The sequence below is a fragment of the Amphiura filiformis genome, chromosome 5 (assembly GCF_039555335.1).
Source record: "Amphiura filiformis chromosome 5, Afil_fr2py, whole genome shotgun sequence".
In the NCBI taxonomy this organism is placed as follows: Eukaryota; Metazoa; Echinodermata; class Ophiuroidea; order Amphilepidida; family Amphiuridae; genus Amphiura; species Amphiura filiformis.
Genome location: NC_092632.1, coordinates 17,855,874 through 17,878,289, shown reverse-complemented (window position 1 = coordinate 17,878,289; position 22,416 = coordinate 17,855,874). Strand labels below are relative to the sequence as shown.

Genomic DNA, 22,416 nt, shown 5'->3' with positions numbered 1-22,416 from the left:
GATAAAAAAGATTCATAACTTTCTTGTCGCATGAGATCTTTTGGGTTGCTTGTAAAAAAGAAGGAAATTAGCAAACTTTCTGCCAATCAATTTTTCAATTTCGATCGCAAAATTTCTGATATTTTTTGTCGATACATTATTACATGCAAAGCTCTTGTCGCCAATCGGCAAAAGTGCTCTTGTCGACAATTTTGTCGACAACGCCTTGTCAATAGCAACACTAGATGCAACACACAAGAGCAAAAGCAGGGACTGCCTTTTGAAAATCAGGGTAAGAGCTGTAAAATCCTCTTCTGGTTTCTTCAAGAAGAGCTTTAGAAGAGCTGTTTGCACAGGTGTGACCATTAAGGCGTAAAGAATTTTACAAATGAGTTAGTAAGAGGAGCTACATGTATTAATCACTCTTGCAAATGCAACGTAAGAGGAGCTGTAGAAGAGCTCTAGCTCTACCTCCTCTCAAAATGCAGTCCCTGAAAAGAGGGGGGTCCCAGCAAAATTTCCAGAGGCCGTAGCACAAAAGCGACATGGACTATCAAGTTGCCGTTTTCGGTGCATTCATTGTGACCAAAATGGAATACTTTGATGGAGTAATATCAAATTCTGAAGGGGTCACCTGCCAAGCTCTGATTCAGTTGGTATGGAATGACTCTCATGCAAAAAATAAAGCCCATTGGATAACACACATGTATCCACTGCATTAATTAAAAGCTCATTAAATCCTTAATTACTTTTAAGCTTAATAAGATTAACTATTATTTAAGCAGTTGTAGTTAGAAAGTTAAAAAATAAGATTAACACTATGCAACTGCATTTTTACTTCTACTACATTTTTAATGTAGGCACCAAAGTGCAAAATTTTTATTAATGCACACCAACTTCGATTGGAATCGCACAGAGCTCCTCCACTTCCGGCATCACCCCTGACTAATTAACTTAATTAAGCTGTTGCAATTAATTAATACATTGGTTTAATTGTATTTGTTATTAATATGTTAGATTAATAATTTCTCATCAAAATAAGACCAAAACCATTTGTTCATGATGGATTTTAGCAAAAATATAGGAATAAGAAGACAAAATGATTTGGCAAAAATGTGACAGCACCACCTTTTTAGGGTCCCAGTATAAAAAAACATGACCTTATAGACCTGATTCTGGCACCATTGTCCTTTTATAATGCCCTTTACAGTAATACCAGATTTGTGTTACTTTTGTAAAAATATACTTCTAAAGTGCTAGACAAATGAATCCAGGGTACCGGTACATAAAAAAAAATGATAGAGAAATTCTGCTACCCTTCACAACTTCAAATAGGCATACTGCTTCCCCATACTTTGAGCTAAGGCCCGGCAAAAAACGAGATCTCGCTTTTCACTGTGTGATTCTCGCTATTAACCAATTATCTCGCTTTTAAAGAAAGTTCCCAAGCAGTATACATACTATAAAAATGTTGCTTTATGCCATAAAAGTTCCTTGAATTCCACGAAATGAACTTCAACATCGGAAAAGTTTGCAGAATTCAACAGCATTGCAACCACATTGCTATGTGCAAAAGCCATGCTTTACTTAATAAAAAATGACATTTCATTGCAAATGAGTTCAAGTTTAGGCCAAATATTGTTATATTTATTGAATTATTGGAATATTTTGACTATAAAACATAATTCAAGGTCAAATTTTTGTCATGGACGTACATCCTCGCACTCCAGTTCTGTTGACATTGACTGAATCTGAACAACAGAGGGCAGGCCACAGTATATTTTTGTCTCGCCTGATAAGGCAGGAGACTATATAATCACTTTTCCGTATGTAGGGGTGTGTGTGTGTGTGGGGTGTGTGCGTGTGTGACAAATTTGATTAAAGTTTTGTTTTCGCCTATTTTCTCGGAGACTAGGAGTCGCACGTTTCTCAAACTTGGTGGGTGGGTGCATCTTGACCCGACAAAACCGGTTTGTATTGGTTAGTGGGTCAAGGTCACTGAGGACCTCTAGAGGTCATCTGAGGTCAAATTAGTAAAAACTGTCGTATGGGCATGAAACTTGGTAGGTACAGTCAACATTTCAAGCCAAATTTTTTGAAGGTCATTTCAAGGTCACCAGGGGTCATCTGAGGTCAAATTAGTAAAACTGTCGGATGGGCATGAAACTTGGTGGGTACAGTCAACATTTAAAGCCAAATTTTGGAAGGTCATTTCGGGGTCACCAGGGGTCATCTGAGGTCAAATTAGTAAAAACTATTGGATGTGCATGAAACTTGGTGGGTACAGTCAACATTTAAAGCCAAATTTTTGGAAGGTCATTTCGAGGTCACCAGGGGTCATCTGAGGTCAAATTAGTAAAAACTGTCGATGGACATGAAACTTGGTGGGTACAGTCAACATTTAAAGCCAAATTTTGGAAGATCATTTCGAGGCCACCAGGGGTCATCTGAGGTCAAATTAGTAAAAACTGTCGTGTGGGTATGAAACTTTGTGGATACAGTCAACATTTAGAGCCAAAGTTTTGGAAGGTCATTTCAGGGTCACCAGGGGTCAAATTAGTAAAAACTGTTGCATGGGCATGAAACTTGGTGGGCACAGTCACCATCAGCCAGATAATCGTGCCTAGCCGATAACCGCCAAATTCATTTACCTCTACCAAAAGTAATCACAAAAGCAGGCGGTTGCGAAAGCAGGCGAGACTCGTGGTTCGAGAACCGCCTTGTTATTTATTTTTTTCGGATTTTCGAGGCGTTTTTAAAGCTTCTTGTGCCATTTTTCGAGGGAAATCTTGCTTTTCAATACTTTGGATCTTGTTTTTACTTCAAAAATTGTGTTTTTTGCGGGATAGAGTTGTTTTGGTACCATTGTCTAAGTTTCTTACGCTCTTTACAGTGATACCAAATTTGTAGATGTTCCTTGAAAAAACCTAAAGTGTTGGACTCCCTAATCACGTTGCTCGAGAAGTCTAGCCACAAATTTGCTCAGCTCACCGATGAGCTTTACATTCGAGGCTAGAGGCCATTGCATTCAAAATCTAGTCGGATTCGCTGAAGCATGACACCGTGTACAAAGTAATGGAAGTTCAAAAGTAAACACAGCCTATCACAACAGGCGATCGCATCAAAAATGTTGCTAACAATAACATATCACTTCAACATAATTTCAAAAATAGGCCTGTCTTTACTGGAAAGATAAAATAACTTGCATCTAAATTTCATCTAAATTTCATCTAAATTTCAACATTAACAGAATACAATGTAAGTAAAGCTAAATAACATCTGTTGTAAAAAATGTCAACGCCGACCAACCAAAATAAACGATAGGAATATACTCTAGCATAACTTTCGTGTTCAAATTCAAAGCAAGTGTTCTAAAATAAGTATCAAGACACCCTAACCAAGACATTACGAAACAAGACCAAGTCAATTTTGAGTTCAAGAACACCATCGTGCATGCGTATGGCTAGGCCCGGCAGGGTTCCAGTTAAGGCTTAAAAATGTGCGTCCGGTGCGGGGTCTGGTGTGGCAAGTTTGCCGACAAGGTTGCTAAAACTTGCGTCAGATGGATTTTGTTCGTCCATCTGAAATTCATGATCAATCATACCGGGAAACCATGCCATAATCAGAACGGCAATCCCTTGTTGCTACACACGTACCCCCGGTCTACACCTCATCAAATGTCGATTGTTCAAATAAAATAAAAGTGCATTTTCGCTGTGATATTCCATCTCCAGTCGCTATGGTAAATTTTCTCATTTCTGTGTCAGTTTTGGTCAGAAACGTGGTCAGAAACAGCTGCAAAAATATGCGCACGCTCTGCCAATTCTTCAGCAAATTTTTGTTTCTCTAGTTCTTCCGCATTTCTTAAAAATTAATGTGTTGTTGATGCTAAGCTTAAACACATGCAGCCACAATAATATCATTTGGATTTTGTCTTTAAAATTGCTTTTATTCACTGTAACAATAATTCTAATGAAGGAAACATAGATTATAAATGAGAAAATAAACTTCAAACATTACAAATAGTCTGGTTGTGATAAATAAAACATTGACCGCACGTCTTCAGTCCAGCATGATGGTAAACAAAGTGTGAATTTCATCAATTGGGTACTTCCCAACAAACCATCAATTGTTACGGAAAGCATGCAAAAAGTGCATGATTTCCTGACGTTGTTTAAAATTACAAATATTGCAGAATACTTCAATTCTTAACAGAAGTTCAATTAATTATTATTTCCTCCTCAATATGTTGTTTACATAATAAATCCTTTCTCAGTTTAAGGGGGTACTACACCCATTGATTTTTTTTTGCATTTTGTGAAGAAATTACAAAAAAAATTGGACAAAGTGGTATGCAAAATGAAGGGCAAATCTTCTCGTTTTATTGGTGGCATCGGTATCAACGTAGCTTACATGCTTTTAAAAGTAGAAGCCAAAAGGTGGTACATCACTGATGATTTAAATTCACTTCATTTTGGAAAGCTTAATATCAACGGATTTCGTTAAAATTTTGGATATGTGTTGCTAACATGTTAGGGAAATAAAGTTGATATGTAAAATGGGAATAAGTGGTTCCTGATTTCTTTTATGACTTCATGAACTTGGTGCTCCACAACTATCAAAAAGGAACTGGTTAAAATGCTTCTATTTTCAATGTTGAGCTATATTTTGTATTTTTAACTTGCGACATTATTTCACTGAAACTTAATTAAGCCATAGGTAACAGGTTACCACAACCATACTACAGCAATGTTGAAAAAATTGTATTTCTTGTCACCTATACCACCATATTGGGTAGTTTTCCGTAAGCTTAGCTTTTGTGATTTTGGTAACTATTTTATATTTATTTGTGAAATCCATCTCAACTAGGCATTCTAAATTGTACTCACCATTTACATCCCAAGGTATATTAGTATATCCACCTTGCACTTCTCGATATATATCCAGTTAAAGACAGAATATCAAAATTATTCCTCATTATGATACATTTTGTATCACAGACTCTCACATGTGTATTCAAAATTGATGCTTAAATTTGACCTGAACCAATTGACCTATAACCTGACATACGGTGACCTAATAGCCTTTTCTTCTCCTAACAACACATCAATAACAACATCAATATCAAATTGACTATTGTCTGTCCAAATAACTTAGACACCCGGTTTTTAGGATATATTTCGAAAAGTTTTCACTTTGGCAAAAAGTCATGAAAGAAAAGTTGCTAAACACAGTCAGACCTAACAGAAATTATTAGTAAAGCGAAGAAAAAAATATTCTTCCTTGTCTACTTTTATTCAATTTTGACCGATTTACAGCAAGATATCTGGGTCCAGCCGAATATTCCTAATGACTTGAAACTTTTGATGGGATAATCTATTTACAGAAAGGGGTGTTTGAACATTGTAGTCATGCATATTGATCAGTGATGACACCCTATTTCTTTGATCCTTTTACTAATTCACAATAATGGCGGTCTACTCAAATGCATTCAACAAAAGCATGTTTGCAATCACCGCGAGAGGTCGTCTCACACGCATAACAAATACACTACGATCAAATAGGTTGATGACAATATTTGATTAAATGGACTGTGGATTTCTGTGAAGGACACGGGTTCAAATCCTTTGTTTGGAGCCAATCAATAATTTCATGCACAACCTCTATAACTCAAAAGATGTCACAGTTGGTGCATTATAACAAATGATAGGGCAAGTTACTGTGCGTCTGGAGTGTATTGTGAATTATACTCCTCACCAATAACATCAGAACATTCATAGGGCATACAATTTTTATTTTCTTGGAATTGGGCCAAGCCAAAAGCATGCACAGAACAAGATTCAAATACCTCGCCGAATTGTTGTAATTGGTTGAGGGACAACTGGGATCACTGCGTTAATACACTAAGAATAAATATACCAATATGAAACACTGTCTGCATTTTATGAACTGAATTATATTTTTCATTTTTATAAAATGTTTGTGGTGAGGAGTATAATTAATTTACTATTCATCCATTCACTATCCAAAATCACAATACCTACAAATCTATATAATGAGACCTTCCAAAATAATGGTACCCAACTTCTACCGGATCATTTTTGAAGTGTTGAGAAAAACCTTCCAATTTCAATAGAGTTTCTGGTAAACTCTCACTCAATGCTTTGGAAACACAAAAATCCTGTTAGGTCTCAGCGAATGTTAACACTTTTCTTTCATGACTTTCCTTGAAAGTGGATATTTTTTCAAATAAGTAACAAAAACTGGGTGTCTAAGTTAATTGGACAGACAATAGTGACTATGCATCTATTGTGTAAGTGTTTATTTAATTTATTCAGTGTTATATATTTTGCAAGCACCACTAGATTTTCTATAGAGAGTATAACAAAGGATTTAATGTATTCTATTCATGTACCCTACTTGAACATGTTGAAAAGAATAAATTATGGTTTGTTATGAAACACGCATCTGAGTTACCAGGATACGGTAAACAAAAAAATATATAGGGCTAAAATGACTTACTATACAATGGTTTAAAAACACCTTTTTTATTTTTTTTATTTATTTTTTTTATTTCACATGATCCGTGCATATATCGCCTCGCTATAAATGAAAAAATATTTTTTTAGACCAATCAAACCAATATATGGGTGTAGTACGCCCTTAATAAATTTAATAATAAACTACTTCAACCTGTGGAAGTAGAAAAAAATAAGTGTGAAAAATTGAGATTTCAAAAACTTTTCTCATTTTTGTCCCTATTCACCCCGTGTCCCTATTCACCCCGTGTCCCTATTCACCCCATTGTACGGTACATCTTACTTACTATGTATTTTTATGTGTTTTTTTTAATCCCACAGATAAAAATGAGTTGGAAGCAGCACAGAAGTATCTGGAGCAGGCTGCTGCGACTGATTTGGTAAATATCTTGAAACAAACTATTGGCTTTTAGTTTTATAAAAAATATTCTTTGAGTGTCCTGATATTAAAAATACTACACATACCACCCTGTGCTGGTTTTATCAGTTGTACTACAACTACTATAATAAAGACCCGACTTCACCATTGTATAAGTCAATTGCCATGGTCTTTTCTGTTTGAAAAAATATATAAATTGCCAATTCTAGGGAAGATATAATTAATTTTCTAGAAATGCAACTGGTTGGTACTTGTGTGACACAATCTGGGCCATGGAGGCCAAAGGGGCAAATTGAGATAAAGGCACAAATATGGAGTAAACAAACAATAAAATACATGAGAAAATAGACATCACAAAACACTATAACTTAAAGGAAGGTGACCTAATATATTTGGAAAATCAAATTCTTTAAAACTTACATATAACATAAAATGTCATCCCTTTCAAGCACTCGTTCAAAAAGAATATGTAAATGTTTTTTGTAAATGTGACTAATTCCTAATGGAATTGCCGACATTTATACAGCGTGATATTTGTAGTCTACAGTGTTTTTATTAATGATAATCATCATGATCGGGTAATATATTGATTTCAAGTGAAAGGCCCTATTTTTCTCATAAACATATTGAAATTAGAAGTTCCAACTCGGTGTATTTCCGATGAAGATATCATCAAAAAACTGCCTAATTAAGTCTCAAATATGGTATACCACATTTGAGACTAATTCAACAGTTATTTGATGATTTCTTCGAAAATACCGATTTGGAACGCCAAATTTCAATATGTTTATGAGAAAAATATGAGCTTTCATCTGAAACGAAAATCAGCATTTTGATGAGGTACGTGTAAAGTGGGCGGAGGGGAAGAGGTTGTCAATCAGGTTACGCACCTTTAAGAACCAATTATGCTAGACATTTGGTGTTTTCTATTATGATTGTGTATGTTCAAAATGTAAGCAGGTAATGATTCATTTTTTCAAAAATGCCTCCTTTGGCCTTCATGGACCAGATTGTGTCACATATAAAAGATAATTTGAAACTGGAATTGACACATCCCATATAGTATTTGCTGAATGATGTTGAGCTTGCTCATTAACTAACTGTAAGCATCTATTTTACATGTGTTGTCCTCTTACAGTCGGTATTTCAAATGGAGTTAGCCAGAGTGTTAGCAAATCCAGAGAACAGCCATGTAGCTCGAGTTGCAGCAGGTCTCCAACTAAAGAACACTCTCACATCAAAAGATTTGGCAATCAAAATGGCACAACAAGAGCGGTGGTTACAATTATCAAAAGAATTACGACAAAGTGTTAAAGATCTTGTAAGTATTCGATTGAAAGTCAGGTTTGTCAGTCATGTGTCAAGCAAGGACTTGAGCTGAATTTACACTCTGAGCGATTGTGATGCATCGCTTTTGAGAAAAGCGCTGAGTAATTGCAGATGTGATGCATAGTTTGTTGCTTTTGCATCATTTATTACTGATCACGATGGAGTCATTCCAGTCCAATCGACTAATTTTGGCACCATACCACTTAGATTTTGTTCATATTTAGTATGAAGATGTGTTGAGGGGTCACTAAAATAAGGCTGAAAGGACAATCTAATTCACTTGCGTTTTCTACTTCTGGCATGTCAAAGATAGTCCGTCATGGCCAAGGCATTAGCCAGAGGGGTGTCTTTAGGGTGTCCAAAATGGCCAAAAATACCTTTTTATACAAAATCAGGGTGTCCAAAATGACAACTGGACACTCCTCTGGATAATGCCTTGGTCAAGGCTAAAAATGGGTATTTCTAGGTCAAAGAAATTGCAAAGCCATTTTGAGCTATTTTAAAAAAAAAGTGGGTAATGGTGAATCCAACAGACAAGGACACAAAACACATCAAGTGATACAAGAGGATACCTTGAATATGAACAACAGGAAAGAAAAAAAAGCAAGGTACACCAACTTGATGTGGGAAACAAGTAAAATGCAGACTAGACAAAATGTATTACCATTGATCCTCGTTGTTTCAGCAGGTTCAGCACTTCTGTGGGCCTTGGAACTGGTAATTTTGGCTATCGAACTTTGCCTTCTTCTTATGCCTACATTTGCTGTCTTTGTCCCCCTACGTACTGTCTAGTCTGCATTTTACTTGTTTCCCCACAGCAAGTTGGTGTACCTTGCTTTTTTTTTTTTCTTTTTTGTCTCGCCTGAACAGGCAGGAGACTATATAATCACTTTTCCGTATGTATGTGTGGGGCGTGTGTGTGTATGTGACAAATTTGGTTAAAGTTTTGGTTCAAGTTTGCTTTCCGCCTATTTTCTCAGAGACTATGAGTCGCACGTTACTCAAACTTGGTGGGTGGGTGCATCTTGACCCGAGACAGAACCGGTTTGTATTGGTTAGTGGGTCAAGGTCACTGAGGTCATCTAGGGGTCATCTGAGGACAAATTAGTAAAAACTGTCGTATGGCCATGAAACTAGGTGGGTCCAGTCAACATTTAAAGCCAAATATTTGGAAGGTCATTTCGAGGTCACCAGAGGTCATCTGAGGTCAAATTAGTAAAAACTGTCGGTTGGGCATGAAACTTGGTGGGTACAGTCAACATTTAAAGCCAACTTTTGAAAGGTCATTTAGGGGTCACCAGAGGTCATCTGAGGTCAAATTAGTAAAAACTGTCAGATGGGCAAGAAACTTGGTGGGTACAGTCAACATTTAAAGCCACATTTTTGAAAGGTCATTTAGGGGTCACCAGGGGTCATCTGAGGTCAAATTAGTAAAAACTATTGTATGGGCATGAAACTTGGTGGGTACAGTCAACATTTAAAGCCAAATTTTTGGAAGGTCATTTCAAGGTCACCAGGGGTCATCTGAGGTCAAATTAAAAACTGTCTGTTGGGCATGAAACTTGGTGGGTACAGTCAACATTTAAAGGCAAATTTTTGAAAGGTCATTTAGGGGTCACCGGGGGTCATCTGAGGTCAAATTAGTAAAAACTATTGTATGGGCATGAAACTTGGTGGGTACAGTCAACATTTAAAGCCAAATTTTGGAAGGTCATTTCAAGGTCACCAGGGGTCATCTGAGGTCAAATTAAAACTGTCGGTTGGGCATGAAACTTGGTGGGTACGGTCAACATTTAAAGCCAAATTTTTGAAAGGTCATTTAAGGGTCACCAGAGGTCATCTGAGGTCAAATTAGTAAAAACTGTCGGATGGGCATGAAACTTGGTGGGTACAGTCAACATTTAAAGCCAAATTTTTGGAAGGTCATTTCATAGTCACCAGGGGTCATCTGAGGTCAAATTAGTAAAAACTGTCGGTTGGGCATGAAACTTGGTGGGTACAGTCAACATTTAGAGCCAAATTTTTGGAAGGTCATTTCAGGGTCACCAGGGGTCAAATTAGTAAAAACTGTTGCATGGGCATGACACTTGGTGGGTACAGTCACCATCAGCCAGATAATCGTGCCCAGCCGATAACCGCCAAATTCATTTACCTCTACCAAAAGTAATTGTAAAAGCAGGCGGTCGCAAAAGCAGGCGAGACTCGTGGTTCGAGAACAGCCTTGTTTTAACTAGATATTCCTAATCTATGGAACTATTATTATAAAGGAATCCAAGACTTTTTTCTAGGTTCTTGCATCATTAGATATGAAATCGCACACTCAAATGGCTAAGAGACCGAAAATTAGGTCATTGTTTCATGTATCGGAACATAAATTTAATTTCAACCACTAGAATGACTAGTGACAACCAAGAGTGACTAGGTGTTGCTAAATATATATAAATGGATGAGGCCCATTTTAGGAGGTCAAAACTCATAATTTAAGTATCCTAAGTCATCTAATCTTTTTGTTATACCTATTTGATCTATATTAACCATGGAAATGCTATAAATTTAGCAACACCTAGTCATCCATGTCACCCATTATACATTGTACAGTTGTAATTAATTGACCTGATTCTCACAACTAACCAAACTTTTATAATCAATTTGTATTTTGTAGGTATTGCAGACGCTAGGAACTGAAAGCCACAGACCAAGCTCAGCAGCACAGGTAATTAAATGTTTTGTATTGTCGTCAGAGTGCTACACTATTGTGCAGTTTGGCAAATTGGACTTGGATAATTCGTCAACATCTCAAATTGGCCAAAAATGTCACTTACGATAGTGTAGCACTCTGCTGACGGTTTATGTCAAATAAATGTTTAATTTGCAGACTGATACTATAGAACTTAACATGAAAAAGTGACAAATGGAAAATAAAATGGGCCTTAGTTAAGTAGCTGCCACTAATGATATTGCATTGATTATTGGCAATAAGGTCTTGGATTTAAGATCTTAAATCTTAATTTTGCAGCTTTAATAGGTCCAAACACTAGAAAGATGTTATATAGAAATAATGATAAAATTGATACTTTCTGCATAGAAGTTTTAAAACATCTACAATTTTTGCTGCTGGCACAGCTGTTGTAACAAACTCATAAAATGTGTGGCATTTGTTGTATTAATACTTTTCCATAAACCATGTATGCAGTGACAAATAAGTGTTCTGTTAAGAAGGCAATATCTAGTCTAGGGTAATACCATTTAACCAACAAGAACAGAACATGTATAGTTTAATCAGCTCATAATCGTCAGGCTTTAAAACATTACGGATTACTTTCAATATATTTTATTTTGAGAATTGTTTTGTAACATCTCACCAGAAGCATCACAAGTTATTAGTACTTCCTTTCCTTTCTTTAACACGCAAAACATAGACCGTACAGGCTAACTATAATACTCTTAACGTCGGTCTACTTTTCAGCATAGTGGTAAAAGCCTAACAATTCCCGCCAATTACAAGCTGATCAAACAATAACATATTATACAATGAAGCAATTATACAGTGCTGTACATAATAGTGCCGTGCACTGGCTAATAGTGCCTCACACTGGTACTTATCATAAAACAATATCAAGGAGCAGGGAAACTAATAGCAAACTAAGAGCAAATGACCATTTATTTAAATGACCAAAACATCAGATGGCTGGAAAAAGATAATAACACAAGTGGGCAATTAAGAATGGTACTAGACTAACTAATCAAATATTTTTCTCATTTGTCAGTGTGTCGCATGCATAGCATGTGCAGAAATCCCCAGCAATCAATGGCCAGAGCTCATACCTCGGTTAGTACAGAATGTGACCAATGCAATTAGCACAGAGACCCTCAAAGAATCTACGCTGGAAGCCATCGGCTACATATGTCAAGATATAGTAAGTAATTTGCCACAGTTACCTTTTCTTTATATTTCAATTTGTTATATAAATTTATTTTGAAGAGTGATTAAGTATTGAATTTAAAAGATATGACTGATGAATGACCATTTATCATTTTTGAGAGGTTGGAAACTTTAATTGTCAATGTGAAACTGCTGTAATCTGATCCAATCTGCATGGCCAAAGGCAGGAATTGCGTTACTGGCAAAAAGTGGGAGCCTGCCTACTGCCTGCCTCCCTGCTTATGTCGAGTGATGTCCTAAACAGTCAAATACAAAAGCTAATTTCAATTTTATTGGGCAAATGGATAATGAAATAAGATGATTGTCACAATTTTAATCCTCTTGCCGTTGTGATTATGTTTAATGTTTGTTATGGTTGTTTCAAGTGGATTGTTTACATTTTGCCCAATTTGCTTTCAATTTGTCTATGTAGGATCCAGACCACCTAGCATCACAGTCCAATGAAATACTCACAGCTATAGTCCAAGGAATGAGAAAAGATGAACCTAGGTATGTAGCATATAATTAAGGGCTCAAATTTGACGCTTACCCCTTAGCTGTTGAGAATTGTACTTATTAGGCAAGTTATACACAACTTTTACTTGCCCAGGTGTCCAGTTGTAAAATTGACACTTGCCCTGTGGTTGTTAAGAGTTTTATACTTATTAAGCAACTTATACACAACTTTTACTTGTCCAGGTGTCAAGTTGTAAATTTGAAACTTTCCCCTTGGCTGTTGAGAGTTGTATACTCATCAGCAGGGACAGGCGATTTGCGCGAAAAAAAATAGCAAATTGCGCGGAACTCTTTTTCAGTGCAAATCATGTATCCCTGCCCATAGGGAAAAAAATAGCCAATTGCGCGGAAAAACAGTTCCGCGCAAATCGCCTGTCCCTGCTCATCAGGCAAGTTGTAACATGACAGTTATTTGTCCAGTTATAAATTTGAGCCTTGTATGTTAACACTTGGGTAAAAGTACTCATTAAGCATTATTTTGAAATGCAAAAATAATTTAACCCACCAAAGTCTGGTCCGCAGTCCAGAGACCTTTCCTTTCCTTACCTCGGAGCATGCATATAATATAATATATTTCCTAGACTTATGAAGCAGGTTCTTTTTCCCAAGGCATCTGCACAGAGAAATACATCACAAGTGTTCATCTTGGGCGAAACAGTTTTGCAGTTTGTGATTTGAAAAATATAATCCCTGATACCTGAAAATGGGCAGGTGACATGAAATGAATTTTAAGACCCATTCTTTGGTGAAAAAAAAGCTTATAAGATGATTGGTAATAATTGATCAATCATGATTTATGTGTATCTGTTGTTTGTTTTTATCTAGTATTGACGTGAAACATGCTGCAACAAATGCTATGTTAAACTCTCTGGAATTTACCAAGGCTAACTTTGACAAAGAGGTAATGAAACATTTAAAACAGTAAATATGTCTTGAAAGTTATTATACTTAGTTCTCTGAGCTGATGGGATGAACAAATTTAATCTTTCCCCAGAGCAGCCAGCGCACTTAAACATTGAAAAACAAAAAACAGTCATCTGGCCGGATTAGAACCGGTGACCTTCGTAATACTAGCACCTGGTCCAGAGAGGCACACTGGAGAAGAGCGGAAGATATAAATCTATAATAGGTATTAGGTTTGAATGATGTTCAGGAGAGTTGTAAATTATTGAAATCTATAACATCAGAGTCAAAACAATAGAACTAGTTGCTGCACAAAGCAGCTATCTCTTCTTAATAGCCTGTACTGATGTTAACATCCAAATGGCTGCCTTATTAGTAAACAGAATGCAGCTATCTCCTATGTTGCAAGCTTACAAAAAGCAGAAAGAGTTTGTTCAATTAAAAGCCAGTAACTTTTCAATTGGTTGTGTAAGATTCATTAGGTGTTAATGATTGAAATTCAGTTAAATGATGGATCTTCCAATTCATATTTTACAATGTTCTTCATCATAGACTGATTGATCATATGTATATATGGTATATAAATGAATAATGAAAATGTTAGTAATTAATGTTAACAAAGAAAGAATCTTGTTGCAATCATTTTTGTTCAACTGTGGTTAGTACCTTGATGATCCAAGTGGCATTTCATGGATTTCCATGTTACTTTGAATATCTCTGATATTTCCCTCAGTTTGCCTTATTTACTCATGCTGGCTGGCATGATTTTAAACTTCAGTGTTAAATTTTCTGAAAATAGTAAAAATAAAACATCAAATAATAACTTGATGTGATATGTTTTTATTTACAGAGTGAACGTCACGTTATTATGCAAGTTGTATGTGAAACCACTCAATGTTCAGAGCCTCAGGTTCAAGTGGCAGCCTTGCAGTGTCTTGTTAAAATCATGTCTCTCTATTACCAATACATGGAAACGTATATGGGACCTGCTCTCTTTGCTGTAAGTTAGTGTATAGTGATAGTTCTTCATCTTTCATTTCTATCTAAATGAGTCAAAATACCAGTAAGGAGTAGTATATCAAGTCAACATTGTCAACACTTCATGCATTGAACTAGATAAATAATATTATCAACTAATTAAAGTTAACATCTGAAGTGGACTGGAATTTTGTGGCTGATCTCAAATGATTTCATTTGCAGAAAGCAAATTTAAGTACATCTATCAAATATAGTGCTCATTGTTAGAAATACACAATGTCCTGCAGATCTTATTTCTAATGCTGATGCTGGTGATCATGCCTGGAAACAATGTGGAAATCAGGAAACTTCTTTTGTGTGTGTGTGTGTTCAGGCAGAAATTTGGCTTCCTAAAGTAAGAAATTGTGGTAAATATTGTTACTTTTGTGTGAAATTTGGCTTATCTAGGCCTGCTGGCAATATTTATTCTATCAAATGTAGAGTTTTCCCCATGATTGAAGATACAACTTGAGTGGATTTAATACAAGATTGTAAAATAGTTTCAACAATTTTTCTTACCAGATCACACTAGAAGCCATGAAAAATGAAATAGATGAAATAGCACTTCAAGGTATAGAGTTTTGGTCTAATGTATGTGATGAAGAAATGGATTTGGCTATAGAATTATCAGAGGTAAGACAAGTAAATGGCATCTAAACAACAATAAAATCAATAAATGTAATGTTGCATATTTGTATGGTATACCTTTTATGGTACTACTCTGAATCAATTAGAAAATTGCAGATTATTTGGGCTCATATATTCCAGTAGCTTAATAATCCAGACGTTCGAAACTTGACGGAACCACACAAGGATTCCATAGTGATTTTTCTTAATAATATGAAGAAACATAGGCTTTCCCCATAGCATTACCATTACACTTCTCATTCTTATTTCAGGCTACAGAAATAGGACTTACACCGGAACACACAAGCAAGCATTATGCGAAGGGTGCCCTGCAGTACTTAGTGCCTCTGCTGTTACAGACGTTGGCGAAACAGGTACATGTGAGTGCTTTGCTATTGGTTCTGTACCGTAAGACAACCTATCACTTTCCTCTTCACTTTGGATGTTATCAAATCATTTTCATCTTATGCATGGGTGAAGCAAAAATTGAATATTTACTCAAGAATTGACATCAAATGTCAAATGTTTGCAAGATTTGTTGAGTGAAATGTCAGAACAAGTAAAATTTTGAACGGTGTAAGAGTTCAGGGGTTCAGAAAAGTGCATGTGTGCCTAAAAAGCATTGGACATGCTAGTGAACTTATTACTCATTTTTTTCTAATGCTATTCATATTCTGCAGTGTCAAGAATTAGACTTTTATCTTGAAGAAAATGTCCAAGAATTTTTGAGGAGCTGTTCAAGAACTGTTTGACTCGTGCATTAACAACATTTATACTAAGATTCACTGATTTACAATTACTGACCACCTCAATCACCAGTGCTATTTATTCTGAATTGTTTGATTAGTAAATGTTACTAAGCACTTCTATGTGAGTTAATTTACTTACATTGCTGCAAGTTTAATATTAGTGCTTGTTTGATTTGACCATTATTTGAATGGATTGACTTTTCCGTTTCCTCATCAAGAGATTATTGGTTTCCAAACTTCAGGTTTGAAATTAGGAAAACATTTTCATAGGAAACTTTCCAATTGAATACCTGAGAGGAAGAAGGGCCAACTCCATCAAAACTGTTTATGAGATATTAAGAAAAATTGTAATATTTGGAAAAGTTTTATAGACAGAATATTGTCTTCTTCAGGGGACCTTTAACACATGAACATCAGTATTACATAAATTCAAAATTATACATGTTTCCATGGCAATGGTACAGGTCTTAATACAAGCTGGAGTTGGGCCCTTCTACTAATATACTGTAAGTGCCAGTTCCGTAAGCAGATGTGTTATAAATAGCTACAGAAATTTGGTAATTAGCCATTAATTGCAGAAGTAGAAGCATGTAATATGTTAGCAAGAAAGTTTATTATAGTGAAAAGCAGATTTCATGGATGAACAAAATTCCTCTTTAACCCAATATTTGTGGAGACGTGCCATTCCATGAAAACCATGATTAAGTGTACATTTTGGCTCATCTTTCACACACAAGGAAGAACAGTCTGCTGGGAATAAAACGCTGGATCTAACTCATTTTTGTAAAACATTGGAGTTGGGCCCTTCTTCCACTTGGGTATTCAATTTACTGTATAGTCTGCATTACTGGAAGCTGTATTTTGTGAGAGAACAAACCAAGAGAATAGGAAAACAATAACTCCTGCCCTCCTTCCTCAAAGGGAAATATTTATGGCTTCATGGATATTTTGGTTTGTTCCTTCCACAAGTGCTACATACAGTGGCAAGAATTATAGTTATGACCTCATAAAGATAAGCAATTATATGTCATGTTCCAGGATTATACTAGGGGGTCAATGCATGCCACTTACTGTTTTAGGGTTACAGTCAACATTTTTGTGGAACAGGCCTCCAGAAAATTTTCTGCTGTCTGGGAACTTAATGACAAGTGCTGGAAATTTTCTGTGAAATAATTGAAATAGGCCTATAATGCTTAGCGCTTTATCACGAGCGCCAAGTCCTAACGGCGGGGTCCAGGGCCCGCTTTAGGGCCCTGGAAGCTATCAGGGTTTAGATGCTCTCTCGTGCAATCTGAGCCTTATTTTGGAACAGTTTTCTATCAAAATTTACATCCTTTTTCACAAAAAAACACAACTTAAAATTTCAAAGTATTAGCCTACTGTCAAAACTCACAAATTTCCAACAATGTTGTCATTTTTTTGTCGTAAGTCATAGTAGGCCCATTCCATGTCAACTCCAGGGATGTGCACCGCAGCACCTCTTCAATTTTTTTCTTTTTCTGTGTGGTGGTAGATATTGATGAGAAAGTAAAATCACAAAAATTTGAGCTTCATACTCTTTTAGTTTTCCGTGGCATTTAGATTCAGCTTGAAAAATGTGTCGCGATAGCGAGCGATGTTGGAGGTCCATGAATGTATAAAGTTTTCCGTGGCATCAATTTGAAATTTAGAATGGTCAAAACTCGTAAAAATGTGTTTTAAGCCATAGCCTGTAAAGCGATGTTTGGAGGTCCATGAATGTATAAAGGAACCATTTACAACTTTGAAAAGTTGTATCCTGGGGTAAATTTGTCCTAGAATTCAAATCTGGCATCAGAAAGCGTGTAATTCCTTTACTTTAAAAGATATAGGGCCCTCAAAATGCAACCGTCCATCGGGACCAACTTTGGGGTCAAAATCTCAGCAAAAGTAAAAATAATTTTAGGTCCATTTTTTTGCTAAGAGCCCTTTGGTATGACATTACTCTTAACCAATAGGAGCCTATTAGAATATTTTGGCTGAAAAATGGACAATAAAATTATTTTACTTTTTGAGTTTTGACCCCCCTGAAGTTGGTCCTGATGGACGAAGTTGCATTTTGAGGGCCCCATATCTTTTAAAGTAAAGGAGTTACAAGTTTTCTGATGCTAGAAATTCTACACAAATAAGTACCCCAGAATACATACTTTTCAAAGTTGTAAATGGTTCCTTTATACATTTATGGACCTCCAAAATTGTCAACAAGCTATGGAGATACACATTTTTACGCTGACCCCCTAAATTTCAAATTGATGCCACGGAAAACGAAATGGAGTATGAAGCTCAAATTTTCGAATTTTACTTTCTCATCAATATCTACCACCACACAGAAAAAAAAAAAATTGAAGAGGTGCTGCGTGCACATCCCTGAGTTGACATGGAATGGGTCAGTACATATATAATATATAGTATATGATTAATATAATCACATCTAGGGCTCAACCGATTATTGGATGTCGGATGTCGGTAAAAAAATTCAAAAAACAATTTTTTATTTATTTTTAAACATTTTTTTAGAAGTATTCTGCAACTTTAAAGAACCACTGGACCTATTATGAAGGGCTAGGATTATTCACAGATAATTTGAAAAAAAAAAAATGGGAAAAAATGACGAAAAAATTACAGTTTGTTATTCTTAATATGCACATATTATAAATGCATGGAAAACCAATGCATCTATAATATGTGATAGATGAAGAAATAAACATTAGTTAATGGTTTGAATATACAGGATAACAAACTGTAATTTTTTTACCTTTTTTTTCCTTTTTTAAAATTAACTGTGAATGATCCTGAAATTTCATAATAGGTCCAGTGGTTCTCCAAGGTCGCCGAAAACTTTGGAGAAAAAAAAATTTTAAAAAAATTTTCTGTGACCTCTGTGACCTTTCTGGGAACGCCGTTCCCGCGTTCCCGCGGTTTTTGGAGGCCTGTTGTGGAATAAGTTTCTTAATACTCTTCACACATAACCCTAACACTGACTAACCTCAATCCCAACACTGTTATAATCAACCCAACCATTAACCAATTTGTGTGAAAGATATTACTTTCCAATCTGTTAGTGTGAATACATTTGACTTGTTGTATATCTTATTTTGTATGTATTTCTCCAGGATGATTCTGATGATGATGATGAGTGGAACCCATGTAAAGCAGCTGGTGTGTGCTTAATGTTGCTGGCCAATTGTTGTGAAAATGACGTGTTGGAGCATGTACTACCATTCATTAAGGAGAATATAGGCAATACTGACTGGCGGTTCAGGGATGCTTCAGTCATGGCATTTGGTAAGTAATGTTTATGTTCTAATGTAACATGAAGTATGCAGCAGGGGCAAGTTTATATAGTATTGAATGGCTTTGAGAATATCACTGCACAAGCTTGTAATAAAATCACAGTATATTTACTATTCTTAAATACTTAAAAATGTTCTTGTAATCTTATTGGTTCTTACCCGTGTGATATGACACGATATCACACACTTTAGCAAGTGTGTGTTGTCACGATACTCGAACGTGCTATTTGAACTAATCAGAAGTGCATAGCAACAACAGGACTGATCAATTCTAAGCCCTAGGTATTTTTTGTAAAATGTAGGATTTAATTTGATTAAACTTGGGTATACTTATGATTAATATATTTATTTGAATTGAAGTGTTTAAGAATGAGAATATTATTGTTCTTAGCCGCTGTCATGCATCTATCGTCTCATAACACACGACATCATTATTTTGGCGAAGTTGTTTTACTTAAAATATTGATGTCGCCCGTGTTACAAGAGACGATGGATGTACTCCAGCGGCTAAAAACAATACCTTTATTCTCTAAGTATAATAATCATATTTGCTGTAATCATATTTGCTGAAATGTTTTCTTGTGTCAATCAATATTATCATTTATATCAGGATTGCTTTTTGCAGTAAAAATGAAGTTGAAACCTAGTATTTGGAAGTACTTCTTTTCACCTGTTGATAATTGTTCCATGAAGTATAGGAATTGATAGTTTTACTTCTCTACATGAAAAAACATTTTCATTTGTTACCATTTGATGATTATATTTGTTGCAATTTTTCCTTTCACTATTTTTTTCCTGCAGGTTCTATCTTGGAAGGTCCAGATCCCAATTTTATCAAACCACTCGTAGTTCAAGCCCTTCCCAAACTCATAGAGCTTTTGAGTGACGAGAGTGTTGTTGTACGAGACACTGTAGCATGGACACTTGGAAGAGTATGTGAATTATTGCCAGATGTTGTCTTGCAAGATTCAACGGGGCAGGCGCCAATGGAAGGACCACCATATCAATTCCAAACTCTGCTTGATGCACTCATTGCCAACTTGAAGGCAGAACCTAGGGTGGCTGCTAATGTTTGCTGGGTAAGTCAAGTTTGCTACTTGATATTATATGCCTATGGCACTTACACACAGGTGAAACTTTTGTTTTTGCCTGCTGACCCGACAACAAACTGAGGTTATCCACATCACTCATGTGTGACCACTAAGAGCAGCTTCATGCCTGTATTTTTGGAGGGAAAAAATAGGAACAATTCCCATTTCTGAAAATCTTGATGATGATATACTCAATCACAAATTTGTATTGTCCTTTTTGACCAACCGTAAAATCTGAAAAAATAGAGTTGCAAAAACCAGTCTGACAAACCTGATAAATCATTGTTTACTCTTTCAATATTATATATGGCAAATTAAAAAAAACCTGACTGACTGCCCCTGACTTTGGAGCTTTAAGGGCAGTACAAACTTTGTCATTTGTTAAATATATTATTGATTGCAATACCTGTGAATTTTGAGACCCCCAAGAGTTACACTTTTCCAGATATGACTCTTTAAAAAAAAGGCATAATTTTGACCCATTTGTGTGTAAACTCTGTGGCTGCACCCCCATCGACTGCTCCTCCACAGACTCCACCCCTGACTACTTGGACATTTAAAGGTCTATCTTTTTATTTGTCATCCAAATCAATGAACTGGGGTCCAAATGACCAAAATGGGGTTTCTTCATTTAAAAGAAGACAATATTTGGAATACCTTACTTCATGCAATAGGGTAAGTACTTCCAACTTAAATTAATGTCTTGAAAATAAAAACTTTCGAAATTACTCCACCTTATTTGATATACCAATTTATGACATATGACCAAATGTGTGTGTGTGCTTGATTCATTGTCATCTCAAAACGTGATTCTATCCGCAAAGTGCGTGCTGTGTGTACGTACACATGCTTTAATTACCACATACTCATTTCAAAAGCCTTCTGGCGTGTTGATAGAAACGCAAGAGAAACAGAAATGCACATTTTGCGTGTGCGTTTGCAGGGAGAACCTCATTTTGGTAGCAATATGGCGGATCCGTGCATAGGGGAAATAATGAGTATAAATATAGTATTTAACAAGATTTGTAAGTAAGCTGTATTGAGATGATGTTTTGACGTTTGAAGCCTGATGATGTGATGATCATTTCTGTCCTGATTGATACAGTTTACTTACATCATTGGAATAATCAAACCTAAATCAAAATGATGTACCCTTTTCTCAGCCCTGTCAAATGATTGCTGACTGGGCAGGTAGGGTTAACTAGGATGGTCACTACTCTATACAAACTTTGTCATTTGTTAAATATATCATTGATTGCAATACCTGTGAATTTTGAGACCCCAAAGAGTTACACTTGTCCAGATATGACACTTTAAAAAAAGGCATAAGTTTCAGTCTGTTAAACATCTCAACATCATTAAGTAATATTATTACACTGTAATCATAGTGTAATTTTATACAACAATTACCATTGCAGTAAAAATGTGAAGAAGTAAGACAGTTACAAACAAAATACAGTTTGAAATTTTCTTTCTCTAGGCATGGAAAATTAAATTTGTTTAGACCCTGCTTTTATTGGTATCGTCTCTAGTTCAGAATTTAAAGCTGTTATTTTATGTATACCTCTATGTCCCTCTCAGGCATTTTCAAGTCTTGCAGAAGCAGCTTTTGAAGCCAACATCAGTGAAGAAGAGGATGAGCCTGAGACGTATGAATTATCTGCGAAATATGAAGTTATAGTAGCCAAACTCTTGGAAACAACAGACAGGTAATGGATAGTGTTACTGTGTTGTAATCAATGTACTAGACCCACACTAATACACCTGTTTGCTCCATGATATCCACTGCATGATTCCTGTATGACCTGTCAGTTTGGATCCAAAAACATGAACTGGCATTGCAGCTTGTACTATAATGATGACACTGGAAGTGCCGTCTGAAGCCTCAAAGGCAATGACGATTAATTTCAATCCAACGCTGAGTAGTACAAGAGTAGGTACATGTAATGTTTACTGTGGGTGCAAAGACTTCTGGTCACATGACAAATGGTGGGATAAAAAAAACAAGACTCAAGAATGATATGATAATCTGGCATTAGCTGTTGAAAAGTTTC

General features: G+C 35.9%; 1 protein-coding gene across 2 annotated transcripts in view; it reads left to right on the top strand.

Annotated features, from left to right (window-relative positions):
- The window catches only part of LOC140152742 (importin subunit beta-1-like), a 67,370-nt gene that overhangs the window by 22,226 nt on the left and 22,728 nt on the right, over window positions 1–22,416 (top strand). Inside the window, exons 2-13 of one of the 2 annotated variants that reach the window (XM_072175222.1) lie at window positions 6,840–6,898; window positions 8,036–8,218; window positions 10,889–10,939; window positions 11,994–12,143; window positions 12,582–12,658; window positions 13,490–13,565; window positions 14,418–14,567; window positions 15,107–15,217; window positions 15,484–15,585; window positions 19,092–19,263; window positions 20,073–20,350; window positions 21,944–22,071. In XM_072175222.1, coding sequence (XP_072031323.1) covers window positions 6,840–6,898; window positions 8,036–8,218; window positions 10,889–10,939; window positions 11,994–12,143; window positions 12,582–12,658; window positions 13,490–13,565; window positions 14,418–14,567; window positions 15,107–15,217; window positions 15,484–15,585; window positions 19,092–19,263; window positions 20,073–20,350; window positions 21,944–22,071 — 1,537 coding nt within the window. Of the gene's footprint in view, window positions 1–6,839; window positions 6,899–8,035; window positions 8,219–10,888; window positions 10,940–11,993; window positions 12,144–12,581; window positions 12,659–13,489; window positions 13,566–14,417; window positions 14,568–15,106; window positions 15,218–15,483; window positions 15,592–19,091; window positions 19,264–20,072; window positions 20,351–21,943; window positions 22,072–22,416 lie in introns of both variants that reach the window. The other variant, XM_072175221.1, reaches the window with a different exon arrangement.